Source organism: Salmo salar, chromosome 14, assembly GCF_965601325.2.
Source record: "Salmo salar chromosome 14, fSalSal1, whole genome shotgun sequence".
Classification (NCBI taxonomy): domain Eukaryota; kingdom Metazoa; phylum Chordata; class Actinopteri; order Salmoniformes; family Salmonidae; genus Salmo; species Salmo salar.
The window spans coordinates 79390001-79403681 of NC_138304.1; the positions used below are offsets into that span (position 1 = coordinate 79390001).

The 13681-nt window shown below is 47.4% G+C and overlaps 1 protein-coding gene across 3 annotated transcripts in view; it reads right to left on the reverse strand.

Moving 5' to 3' along the window:
• LOC106570238 (trafficking protein particle complex subunit 9) overlaps positions 1–13681 on the reverse strand; it is a 398200-nt gene that overhangs the window by 358301 nt on the left and 26218 nt on the right. For all 3 annotated transcript variants that reach the window (XM_045694753.2, XM_045694752.2, XM_082961201.1), the window contains one exon: positions 12390–12533. In XM_045694753.2, the coding sequence (XP_045550709.1) occupies positions 12390–12533 (144 nt within the window). The remainder of the gene's footprint in view (positions 1–12389; positions 12534–13681) is intronic.

Here is a 13681-nt window from a genome sequence, read left to right on the forward strand (position 1 = left end):
TGCCGCTCGCTCTCTCTCTCTGCCGCTCGCTCGCTCGCTCTCTCTCTCTCTGCCGCTCGCTCGCTCGCTCTCTCTCTCTCTGCCGCTCGCTCGCTCGCTCTCTCTCTCTCTGCCGCTCGCTCGCTCGCTCTCTCTCTCTCTGCCGCTCGCTCGCTCGCTCTCTCTCTCTCTGCCGCTCGCTCGCTCGCTCTCTCTTTCTGTCTCTGGCTCTCTCTCAGCCTCTCTCTCAGCCTCGCTCGCTCGGCCCCTCTCCCCCTCTTGGCCCCCTCTCTCCCTGTCGGCCTCGGCCCCTCTCCTCCGGCCCCTCTCCCCCGGACACTCTCGGCTTTTCTCCCCCAGCCCCTCTCTCCCTCGGCCCCTCTCCCCCTCTCTCCTTCAGCCACTCTCCCTCTCTCTCCTTCAGCCTCTCTCTCCCTCTCTCTCCTTCAGCCTCTCTCTCCCTCTCTCTCCTTCAGCCCCTCTCAGCCTCTCTCTCTCTCAGCATTTCTCTCTCAGCATCTCTCTCAGCCTCTCTCTCTCAGCCTCTCTCTCTCAGCCTCTCTCTCTCAGCCTCTCTCTCTCAGCCTCTCTCCCACTCAGGCCTGAAGCTCCTGTGCTGCCACGAGGGGCAAGATGACATGCTACCTCTTCTCTCTCTTTTCCCTCTTCCAGGCAGGGTGACAGTGGTAACGTTAATTAGACTCTCTCTCCCCCAAAGGTCCATCTTAAATAAAACATTAGCTGTTTTTTAATGTCACCGATGGGGACTTGAAAAGGCACTACTGCCTCAAGACAGACCTTAGAAGGGCCCGGCTCTTTCAAAGCCTGTAATTTCCTTTCCCTGGGAGCTTCTGCTGTGACATTAAATGGGACGACAGCAATGTTCTAGCAATCCTAAAATCTCCATGTATGCCAGATTTTTTAAAGAAATGTACACACAGTTGATAAATGAGGCCCCAGATCTGAGGATTAAAAGGCACAATCTGGGATATTTGAGAATGGTAATAAATGTTTCCCATTCTCATTCGTCAGCTTTATACCAAACTAAGTAGCAGGCTTACATTGGGCTGAAACACAAAGTCAGGATTGTGACTTTAAAGGAAAAGGCTGTTGCTGCTGGGGCTAGACAGTCACACTGTTTTGCTATGCTGAGCTGTGCTGCTGTGTGTCCTACAATACTTCCACAGACACGCAGGGAACACAGCAAGGGGGACGCGCCCCAGTACTGCATGCTGGGAGAAGATGACCTGCAATAACCCCTGCTGTGTGTGACATCACCCCACTGCAGACAAACAGCAGGGGGTTGAGGGAGAAAAAGGGAGAGGGGAACAGAGGGAGAGATAAGATGGGAGAGAGAGAGAGAGAGAGACAGGCGGGCGAGGAAAGAAGGCGTGCAACCTCAGTTCAGAGGGGACAGATTTGTGCAGGTCCCATTTCAAAGTGTCTCTGCCAAAGACACCATTCAGAAAGTCACTGAGAACTAGAGTGGTTTAAAGCTGCTAAAACAGTTACTCAAGCTTGGAGTTAGGAGTCTGGGGAACAAGGTTTCAACTCAAGTGAGATCATAGCTTTAATATAACAATGAAATATGTTTGGGGACTTTATGCCCAGCCTCTCACACAAAATGGCATAGCTAGAAAAGCATCATATCATTCTGTCTCGAGGAATCGCAGGCTGTAATTGCCCGTTTAAGTGTGTAGGACGCCAACACACACACACACACACACACACACACACACACACACACACACACACACACACACACACACACACACACACACACACGGTGGGTGTATGACGGCCACTGAGCTGTAGTTGAGCTGTTGTTATTCCAGCAGGGTTACACAGTGAGGATGGTGCAGGGTAGATGGGAGCATGGCCTCTCTGAGCGTAGCAACAGTCCCTCACTGCTACTGCTGCTGCTGACAGTGGTGAATATTTCATATCATTTACGCTCTGCTCACTCTCTCTCGGTCTCCCTCCCTTTCTCTGTATTCACTCTACATTTTGCTCTCCATCTGTTTTCTCCATTCTGCTTTCCCTCTCTTTCTCCTCTCTCCTTCCTCACCGTCTCTCTCCTTCTCCTTCCTCTCCCTCCCGCTTTCCCAAAAGCATTACATTGGCCTCGATAGTGAGGTCAGTTAGGCATCAACTCCAACCCTCTCCTCTCCCCCAGATGAGTACCAGTTTCCTGAGTCCAGAGGATTTCTGGTCAAAGCTAACTTTCGCCCAGCCACCATATGAGACTGGCTTGGTTGGGCATCACACAACATTACACCCACAGGCACAATGCTGGCTTTCCAAAAGGACATTTATGGATGGCTGCAGCCAGGGGGTGATTGGAGATAGTATGAAATTGAGGGAAATTGCATTAAGGGTTTAAACTAATACTTACAAAAACGTTTGACTATGACCATGTAATATCTGTTATTCCAAGTAGCCTTGTCTCGATACCAACATTTGACTAACTATACGATACCAGGCCAAGTATCACGTTACTGAGTAGTATCGTTATGCCACAAGGGAACAATTCAGTGGCCTAGCATCCAGCTTGTTCCCGTTTTCTAAACGTTATGCGCACGTGCTAAACAAAAAAAAAACAAGCGCTGATATTCACACATTCACTGATATTCTCAGCACGACACATATTGAATTTAAACTTCACACTGTATAATTAAATACTGCATAGAATGGCTAATTTGCTCATATTTGCAATGGCCTACCTGTGATTGGGCTGGAGGAATGAGAGGAAGGAGGATACATGCATCATGATCTGCATGTCATTGTTGCATCGAGGGGAAAACACGGCATGAAACCTTCTACCCTTCAGTTAACACACACACACACACACACACACACACACAACCACTCTCCCTCCCAAACAACACACACTGCTCCCAACTTTAGAAACGTTAGGCAACAAACAGAATGTAAGAGTGCACCAGAAAGAAAAAGAGATTTGATATAGTTAGGTCTTTATGAAGCCTACCTATATGAAGCCTACAGTGAGGGGGAAAAGTATTTGATCCCCTGCTGATTGTGTACGTTTGCCCACTGACAAAGAAATGATCAGTCTATAATGTTAATGGTAGGTTTATTTGAACAGTGAGAGACAGAATAACAACAAACAAATCCAGAAAAATGCACGTCAAAAATGTTATAAATTGATTTGCATTTTAATGAGGGAAATAAGTATTTGACCCCCTCTCAATCATAAAGATTTCTGGCTCCCAGGTGTCTTTTATACAGGTAACGAGCTGAGATTAGGAGCACACTCTTAAAGGGAGGGCTCCTAATCTCAGCTTGTTACCTGTAGAAAAGACACCTGTCCACAGAAGCAATCAATCAAATTCCAAACTCTCCACCATGGCCAAGACCAAAGAGCTCTCCAAGGATGTCAGGGACAAAATTGTAGACCTACACAAGGCTGGAATGGGCTACAAGACCATCGCCAAGCAGCTTGGTGAGAAGGTGACAGCATTTGGTTACGATTATTCGCAAATGGAAGAAACACAAAAGAACTGTCAATCTCCCTTGGCCTGGGGCTCCATGCAAGATCTCACCTCGTGGAGTTGCAATGATCATGAGAACGGTGAGGAATCAGCCCAGAACTACACGGGAGGATCTTGTCAATGATCTCAAGGCAGCTGGGACCATAGTCACCAAGAAAACATTTGGTAACACACTACGCCGTGAAGGACTGAAATCCTGCAGCGCCCGCAAGGTCCCCTGCTCAAGAAAGCACATATTCATGCCCATCTGAAGTTTGCCAATAAACATCTGAATGATTCAGAGGACAACTGGGTGAAAGTGTTGTGGTCAGATGAGACCAAAATGGAGCTCTTTGGCATCAACTCAACTCACCGTGTTTGGAGGAGGAGGAATGCTGCCTATGACCCCAAGAACACCATCCCCACCGTCAAACATGGAGGTGGAAACATTATGCTTTGGGGGTGTTATTCTGCTAAGGGGACAGGACAACTTCACCGCATCAAAGGGACGATGGACGGGGCCATGTACCGTCACATCTTGGGTGAGAACCTCCTTCCCTCAGCCAGGGTATTGAAAATGGGTCGTGGATGGGTATTCCAGCATGACAATGACCCAAAACACACGGCCAAGGCAACAAAGGAGTGGCTCAAGAAGAAGCACATTAAGGTCCTGGAGTGGCCTAGCCAGTCTCCAGACCTTAATCCCATAGAAAATCTGTGGAGGAGCTGAAGGTTCGAGTTGCCAAACGTCAGCCTCGAAACCTTAATGACTTGGAGAAGATCTGCAAAGAGGAGTGGGACAAAATCCCTCCTGAGATGTGTGCAAACCTAATGGTCGACTACAAGAAACGTCTGACCTCTGTGATTGCCAACAAGGGTTTTGCCACCAAGTCATGTTTTGCAGAGGGGTCAAATACTTATTTCCCCTCATTAAAATGCAAATCAATTTATAACATTTTTGACATGCGTTTTTCTGGATTTTTTTGTAGTTATTCTGTCTCTCACTGTTCAAATAAACCTACCATTAAATATATAGACTGATCATATCTTTGTAAGTGGGCAAACGTACAAAATCAGCAGGGGATGAAATACTTTTTTCCCTCACTGTACCTATATGAAGCCTACCTATATAAAGCCTATCTATATGAAGCCTACCTATATGAAGCACATCGCATGAGTAGCAGACCCTTTTCCTTTCTTCCTGTGCCAATCAAATTGGCCTAGACCTACTGTCAAGTTAGCAGCTTGTTAGCTAGCTAGGTAACATGACTGAACAACATTGTTTGTTATCAAACCAATAATTAGCGGGCTGGGATTAGTTTAAAAGCGCCTGCGATATGGTTTGTGAAATTATATGAAATGCACGCAGGAAGAAAAAAGAAGTTAACTCTGGTTATAGAAGTCTTTTACTATTTGAGCTAGAGTTTTTCCCTCTCTGGCACTGCTGCATGACAGCGTACCTGCAAAGCCTATACTTACATTTACATTTACATTTTAGTCATTTAGCAGACGCTCTTATCCAGAGCGACTTACAAATTGGTGCATTCACCTATAATATCCAGTGGAACAACCACTTTACAATAGTGCATCTAAATCTTTTAAGGGGGGGTTAGAAGGATTACTTTATCCTATCCCAGGTATTCCTTGAAGAGGTGGGGTTTCAGGTGTCTCCGGAAGGTGGTGATTGACTCCGCTGTCCTGGCGTCGTGGGGGAGCTTGTTCCACCATTGGGGTGCCAGAGCAGCGAACAGTTTTGACTGGGCTGAGCGGGAACTGTGCTTCCTCAGAGGTAGGGAGGCGAGCAGGCCAGAGGTGGATGAACGGAGTGCCCTTGTTTGGGTGTAGGGCCTGATCAGAGCCTGAAGGTACGGAGGTGCCGTTCCCCTCACAGCTCCGTAGGCAAGCACCATGGTCTTGTAGCGGATGCGAGCTTCGACTGGAAGCCAGTGGAGAGAGCGGAGGAGCGGGGTGACGTGAGAGAACTTGGGAAGGTTGAACACCAGACGGGCTGCGGCGTTCTGGATGAGTTGTAGGGGTTTAATGGCACAGGCAGGGAGCCCAGCCAACAGCGAGTTGCAATAATCCAGACGGGAGATGACAAGTGCCTGGATTAGGACCTGCGCCGCTTCCTGTGTGAGGCAGGGTCGTACTCTGCGAATGTTGTAGAGCATGAACCTACAGGATCGGGTCACCGCCTTGATGTTGGTGGAGAACGACAGGGTGTTGTCCAGGGTCACGCCAAGGCTCTTAGCACTCTGGGAGGAGGACACAAGGGAGTTGTCAACCGTGATGGCGAGATCATGGAACGGGCAGTCCTTCCCCGGGAGGAAGAGCAGCTCCGTCTTGCCGAGGTTCAGCTTGAGGTGGTGATCCGTCATCCACACTGATATGTCTGCCAGACATGCAGAGATGCGATTCGACACCTGGTTGTCAGAAGGGGGAAAGGAGAAGATTAATTGTGTGTCATCTGCATAGCAATGATATGAGAGACCATGTGAGGATATGACAGAGCCAAGTGACTTGGTGTATAGCGAGAATAGGAGTGGGCCAAGAACAGAGCCCTGGGGGACACCAGTGGTGAGAGCACGTGGTGCGGAGACAGATTCTCGCCACGCCACCTGGTAGGAGCGACCTGTCAGGTAGGACGCAATCCAAGCGTGCGCGGTGCCGGAGATGCCCAGCTCGGAGAGGGTGGAGAGGAGGATCTGATGGTTCACGGTATCAAAGGCAGCAGATAGGTCTAGAAGGATGAGAGCAGAGGAGAGAGAGTTAGCTTTAGCAGTGCGGAGAGCCTCCGTGACACAGAGAAGAGCAGTCTCAGTTGAATGCCCAGTCTTGAAACCTGACTGATTAGGATCAAGAAGGTCATTCTGAGAGAGATAGCAAGAGAGCTGGCCAAGGACGGCGCGTTCAAGAGTTTTGGAGAGAAAGGAAAGAAGGGATACTGGTCTGTAGTTGTTGACATCGGAGGGATCGAGTGTAGGTTTTTTCAGAAGGGGTGCAACTCTCGCTCTCTTGAAGACGGAAGGGACGTAGCCAGCGGTCAAGGATGCGTTGATGAGCGAGGTGAGGTAGGGGAGAAGGTCTCCGGAAATGGTCTGGAGAAGAGAGGAGGGGATAGGGTCAAGTGGGCAGGTTGTTGGGCGGCCGGCCGTCACAAGACGCGAGATTTCATCTGGAGAGAGAGGGGAGAAAGAGGTCAAAGCACAGGGTAGGGCAGTGTGAGCAGGACCAGCAGTGTCGTTTGACTTAGCAAACGAGGATCGGATGTCGTCAACCTTCTTTTCAAAATGGTTGACGAAGTCATCCGCAGAGAGGGAGGAGGGGGGGGAGGGGGGAGGAGGATTCAGGAGGGAGGAGAAGGTAGCAAAGAGCTTCCTAGGGTTAGAGGCAGATGTTTGGAGTTTAGAGTGGTAGAAAGTGGCTTTAGCAGCAGAGACAGAAGAGGAAAATGTAGAGAGGAGGGAGTGAAAGGATGCCAGGTCCGCAGGGAGGCGAGTTTTCCTCCATTTCCGCTCGGCTGCCCGGAGCCCTGTTCTGTGAGTTCGCAGTGAGTCGTCGAGCCACGGAGCAGGAGGGGAGGACCGAGCCGGCCTGGAGGATAGGGGACAGAGGAAATCAAAGGATGCAGAGAGGGAGGAGAGGAGGGTTGAGGAGGCAGAATCAGGAGATAGGTTGGAGAAGGTTTGAGCAGAGGGAAGAGATGATAGGATGGAAGAGGAGAGAGTAGCGGGAGAGAGAGAGCGAAGGTTGGGACGGCGCAATACCATCCGAGTAGGGGGAGAGTGAGAAGTGTTGGATGAGAGCGAGAGGGAAAAGGATACAAGGTAGTGGTCGGAGACTTGGAGGGGAGTTGCAATGAGATTAGTGGAAGAACAGCATCTAGTAAAGATGAGGTCAAGCGTATTGCCTGCCTTGTGAGTAGGGGGGGAAGGTGAGAGGGTGAGGTCGAAAGAGGAGAGGAGTGGAAAGAAGGAGGCAGAGAGGAATGAGTCGAAGGTAGACGTGGGGAGGTTAAAGTCACCCAGAACTGTGAGAGGTGAGCCATCCTCAGGAAAGGAACTTATCAAGGCGTCAAGCTCATTGATGAACTCTCCAAGGGAACCTGGAGGGCGATAAATGATAAGGATGTTAAGCTTGAAAGGGCTGGTAACTGTGACAGCATGGAATTCAAATGAGGAGATAGACAGATGGGTCAGGGGAGAAAGAGAGAATGTCCAATTGGGAGAGATGAGGATTCCAGTGCCACCACCCCGCTGGCTCGATGCTTTAGGGGTATGCGAGAACACGTAGTCAGACGAGGAGAGAGCAGTAGGAGTAGCAGTGTTATCTGTGGTGATCCATGTTTCCGTCAGCGCCAGGAAGTCTAGGGACTGGAGGGTAGCATAGGCTGAGATGAACTCAGCCTTGTTGGCCGCAGACCGGCAGTTCCAGAGGCTGCCGGAGACCTGGAACTCCACGTGGGTCGTGCGCGCTGGGACCACCAGGTTAGAGTGGCAGCGGCCACGCGGTGTGGAGCGTTTGTATGGCCTGTGCAGAGGAGAGAGAACAGGGATAGGCAGACACATAGTAGACAAGCTACAGAAGAGGCTACGCTAGTGCAAATGAGATTGGAGTGACAAGTGGACTACACGTCTCGAATGTTCAGGAAGTTAAGCTTACGTTGCAAAAATGTTATTGACTAAAATGATACAGTACTGCTGGCTGGTGGAGTAGGCTAGCTAGCAGTGGCTGCGTTGTTGACTTTGAACGTGTAGCTGGCTAGGTAACCTCGGTAGTTTCAGTACTACACCTTGTCATGATACAAAGCAACTTTGTAGCTAGCTAGCTAACATAACACTAATCAAGACGTTCCTTGTAGTGTATTTAGTTTCAACAATGCTGCTCGTCGGTAATAGTTGGCTAGGTTAGGAAAAATGGCGTCGCGGGGGACGGAAATAGCTGGCTAGCTAACCTCGATGGCTGGCTAGCTAACAATTATCAATTAACAATTATCAAGCTATGACAAAGACAACTAGGTAGCAAGCTAGGTAACACTGCACTAGTCAAATCGTTCCGTTGTAAAGTATTAGTAACTACAGCGCTGCTAGTCGGTAACGGTTGGCTAGCTGGCAGTGGGTTAATGATGACTAGGTGTGTTGAGTAAGTCTGGCGCCGCGTCGCGGCTGGCTAGCACACCTCGATAATACTCAAACTCAAACTACACAATTATCTTAGATACAGAGACAGCAAAGACAACTATGTAGCTGGCTAACTAACACTAACACCACACTAATCAAGTCGTTGCGTTGTAATGTAATAGTTTCTGCGGTGCTGCTAGTCGGTAGAAGTTGGCTAGCTAACAGTGATGACTAGCTAGCTAGCAGCTAGCAGTGTTGACTACGTTAGGAGGACGAAGATAGCTAGCCTCGATAATTACTCAGTTACTCTAAACTACACAATTATCTTTGATACAAAGACGGCTATGTAGCTAGCTAAGAAGAATTGCTCAGATCAAACAAATCAAGCCGTTGTAATGTAGCGAAGTGTAATATTACCTGTGGAGCGAAGCGTGGTGCGACTGCTCGCTCCAAACCGGAAGTGTTCATGTAGACTGGCCTGTGCTCTTGGTTATACCAGGGATGAAATTATATACAATATATCAACTTTGCTCGCTCTGCTCCAATATATCAAATGTAACAGAAGACTGATCAGGGTCTCCATCCCCATTTGCCATCAAGGCTAATTTATATTAAAAACTGATGGAGGAATAGATGCAGGAAGAGTGGATGGAGAGAAGCAGGTGAGAGAGGGCTGGTAGGAGATGCTGAGAGAAGCAGGTGAGAGAGGGCTGGGAGGGGATGCTGAGAGAAGCAGGTCAGGTGAGAGAGGGCTGGGAGGGGATGCTGAGAGAAGCAGGTGAGAGAGGGCTGGTAGGAGACGTTGAGAAACAGGAGAGAGGGCTGGTAGGAGACGTTGAGAAACAGGTGAGAGAGGGCTGGTAGAAGACGTTGAGAAACAGGTGAGAGAGGGCTGGTAGGAGACGTTGAGAAACAGGTGAGAGAGGGCTGGTAGGAGACGTTGAGAAACAGATGAGAGCGGGCTGGTAGGAGACGTTGAGAAACAGGTGACAGAGGGCTGGTAGGAGACGTTGAGAAAAAGGTGAGAGAGGGCTGGTAGGAGACGTTGAGAAACAGGTGAGAGAGGGCTGGGAGGGGATGCTGAGAGAAGCAGGTGAGAGAGGGCTGGGAGGGGATGCTGAGTGAAGCAGGTGGGAGAGGGCTGGTAGGAGACGTTGAGAAACAGGTAGGAGAGGGCTGGTAGGAGACGTAGAGAAACAGGTGAAAGAGGGCTGGTAGGAGACGTAGAGAGAAGCAGGTGAGTGAGGGCTGGTAGGAGACGCTGAGAGAAGCAGGTAAGAGAGGGCTGGGAGGAGATGCTGAGAGAAGCAGGTGAGAGAGGGCTGGGAGGGGATGCTGAGAGAAGCAGGTGAGAGAGGGCTGGTAGGAGACGCTGAGAGAAGCAGGTGAGAGAGGGCTGGGAGGGGATGCTGAGAGAAGCAGGTGAGAGAGGGCTGGGAGGGGATGCTGAGAGAAGCAGGTGAGAGAGGGCTGGTAGGAGACGCTGAGAGAAGCAGGTGAGAGAGGGCTGGGAGGGGATGCTGAGAGAAGCAGGTGAGAGAGGGCTGGGAGGGGATGCTGAGAGAAGCAGGTGAGAGGGCTGGGAGGGGATGCTATGAGAAGCAGGTAGGAGAGGGCTGGGAGGGACATTATTGGACTGGTGCATACAAGGGACTAGTTGCTGTTGCTTAAAAAAATGTACTGAACTTAAACTGAGTTTATTAGCATTTTATTACAGGCACCAGCGGGTTCTTTCGATCGGTAGGGCCGTAAATGTTGCTAGTATCATATGAAACAGTACTACAGTATTCTAAAATGTTGCTAGTATCATATGAAACGGTACTACAGTATTCTAAAATGTTGCTAGTATCATATGAAACGGTACTACAGTATTCTAAAATGTTGGTAGTATCATATGAAACGGTACTACAGTATTCTAAAATGTTGGTAGTATCATATGAAACGGTACTACAGTATTCTAAAATGTTGGTAGTATCATATGAAACGGTACTACAGTATTCTAAAATGTTGCTAGTATCATATGAAACGGTACTACAGTATTCTAAAATGTTGGTAGTATCATATGAAACGGTACTACAGTATTCTAAAATGTTGCTAGTATCTTATGAAACGGTACTACAGTATTCTAAAATGTTGGTAGTATCATATGAAACGGTACTACAGTATTCTAAAATGTTGGTAGTATCATATGAAACGGTACTACAGTATTCTAAAATGTTGCTAGTATCATATGAAACGGTACTACAGTATTCTAAAATGTTGGTAGTATCATATGAAACGGTACTACAGTATTCTAAAATGTTGGTAGTATCATATGAAACGGTACTACAGTATTCTAAAATGTTGGTAGTATCATATGAAACGGTACTACAGTATTCTAAAATGTTGCTAGTATCATATGAAACGGTACTACAGTATTCTAAAATGTTGCTAGTATCATATGAAACGGTACTACAGTATTCTAAAATGTTGGTAGTATCATATGAAACGGTACTACAGTATTCTAAAATGTTGCTAGTATCATATGAAACGGTACTACAGTATTCTAAAATGTTGCTAGTATCATATGAAACGGTACTACAGTATTCTAAAATGTTGCTAGTATCATATGAAACGGTACTACAGTATTCTAAAATGTTGCTAGTATCATATGAAACGGTACTACAGTATTCTAAAATGTTGGTAGTATCATATGAAACGGTACTACAGTATTCTAAAATGTTGCTAGTATGATATGAAACGGTACTACAGTATTCTAAAATGTTGCTAGTATTATATGAAACGGTACTACAGTATTCTAAAATGTTGCTAGTATCATATGAAACGGTACTACAGTATTCTAAAATGTTGCTAGTATCATATGAAACGGTACTACAGTATTCTAAAATGTTGCTAGTATCATATGAAACGGTACTACAGTATTCAAAAATGTTGCTAGTATCATATGAAACGGTACTACAGTATTCTAAAATGTTGCTAGTATCATATGAAACGGTACTACAGTATTCTAAAATGTTGGTAGTATCATATGAAACGGTACTACAGTATTCTAAAATGTTGGTAGTATCATATGAAACGGTACTACAGTATTCTAAAATGTTGGTAGTATCATATGAAACGGTACTGCAGTATTCTAAAATGTTGGTAGTATCATATGAAACAGTACTACAGTATTCTAAAATGTTGGTAGCATCATATGAAACGGTACTACAGTATTCTAAAATGTTGGTAGTATCATATGAAACGGTACTACAGTATTCTAAAATGTTGGTAGTATCATATGAAACGGTACTACAGTATTCTAAAATGTTGGTAGTATCATATGAAACGGTACTACAGTATTCTAAAATGTTGCTAGTATCATATGAAACGGTACTACAGTATTCTAAAATGTTGCTAGTATCATATGAAACGGTACTTCAGTATTCTAAAATGTTGGTATCATATGTATCATGATGTTTTGGTTCTGTGATATTACTGTGGTACTGGTATACCGTGCAACACTAATTCCTAAACTAGAGCTAGTCAGACTAGTAACTCTTTTTATTCCGTTTCCTTTCTATTCAGTACATGTACAAGTTTTTTTTCCCATGCATCTGTTGACACTTAAAGGGGTGCGAGTTTACATTGATGAAAGAGTACACTCTCAAAAACAATGGAGAAAGTGACCGTCTGGGTTTCGGTAGCCTTTGGTGTGTGTGTGTGTGTGTGTGTGTGTGTGTGTGGTGTGTGTGTGTGTGTGTGTGTGTGTGTGTGTGTGTGTGTGTGTGTGTGTGTGTGTGCGCGCGCGTCGGCTGACCTTGGTCTGAGAGCAAGTCCAGCATGGTCTGGAGCAGAAAGGAGAGGTGGCGGACGGACAGGCCGGGGTTTCCCATACGACGGGACGCGTACACCAGCTCATGGAGCAGACGCACCTGTACCGCCGCCCAGCCACGGTGGGCACCTGGAGGAGGAGAAGATTATTTTATTGTCCCATGTAAATTCATTTCCAACCAAAATGTGTCTTCTGCTTTAACCATCCAGGCACCTCTGTAAGACACAGAGGTTGGATCAGAGGGCAGCCACACTATCGCACCTCTGCAGCTGGTTTTAGGGATTACAAGCCTTGCTCGAGGGCACAACGGCATTTAGGATTTGAGAGTGAGTGGGATCCTCCAAACATTCTCACACCAGAGCGGCGTGAGATTGGGAGCTGTGCAGTGTGGCGTTGACTTCCAGTTCTTAGTGTTCTGCAGCAGAAAACACATCAGCAGACATCTTAATAACCTGCTAGCTTTACACTGGTGTTCTGGGGAGCACGGATGGGTCTCAGCGTTACGTAACATTACATTCTCCACAACCCCCTACCATTCCCCAGGCTATACTCAAGGCTGTCAGGGCTGGTGCACTGAGGGAGCGGGGAGGGAGAGAAGGGGAAATAAGGTCAGCCTACTCAGAGGTTAATAAGAATCAATTGTTCCCTGAGCTACAGTCTGCGGAGTTCCAAAACTCTTGACCAAGATGTGTGTCCGTTATCAATGTTCTCTGTACTGTGGGATTATATTATTATTAAATAAATAACAAAATGTTATTCATTGCTACCGACTTCTGTCATCTGCAAAAATTCTATTAATGCAAATCTTTTCTAAGCCATTTCCTCCTCCTCAGTGAAGCTGCAGCGCCCACTAAGCAGCCTAAATATAGCAGCATCAACCTGTCTGTAACATCATGTGAAGCTACCGCTGCTTATCTGAAGGGCACCAACACAGAGGAGAGGATAGGACACACAGTGGCTTTTACTGTGGCAGTCGCCCTCTCTCGTTCTTCCTCGCTCTCGTTCACTGTCGCTCTCACACCCCTCTCTTTCTGTATCAAAAGACCATGAACGCTGGAAGCTCTGTATTCACTCCTTAATTGCTAAATAAAGGTATGCCAAAAATACTTACTCTCGCTCTCCATCACTCCCTCTCTTTCTCCCTTCCTCCCTCTCTTTCTCCCTTCCTCCATCCCTCCTTCTCCCCTCCCTCTCTTGCCTTCCTCCTCCCCTCCCTCCCTCCCTCTCCTTCTCCCCTCCCCGTCCCTCTCTCCCCGTCCCTCTCTCTCCCCCCTCCC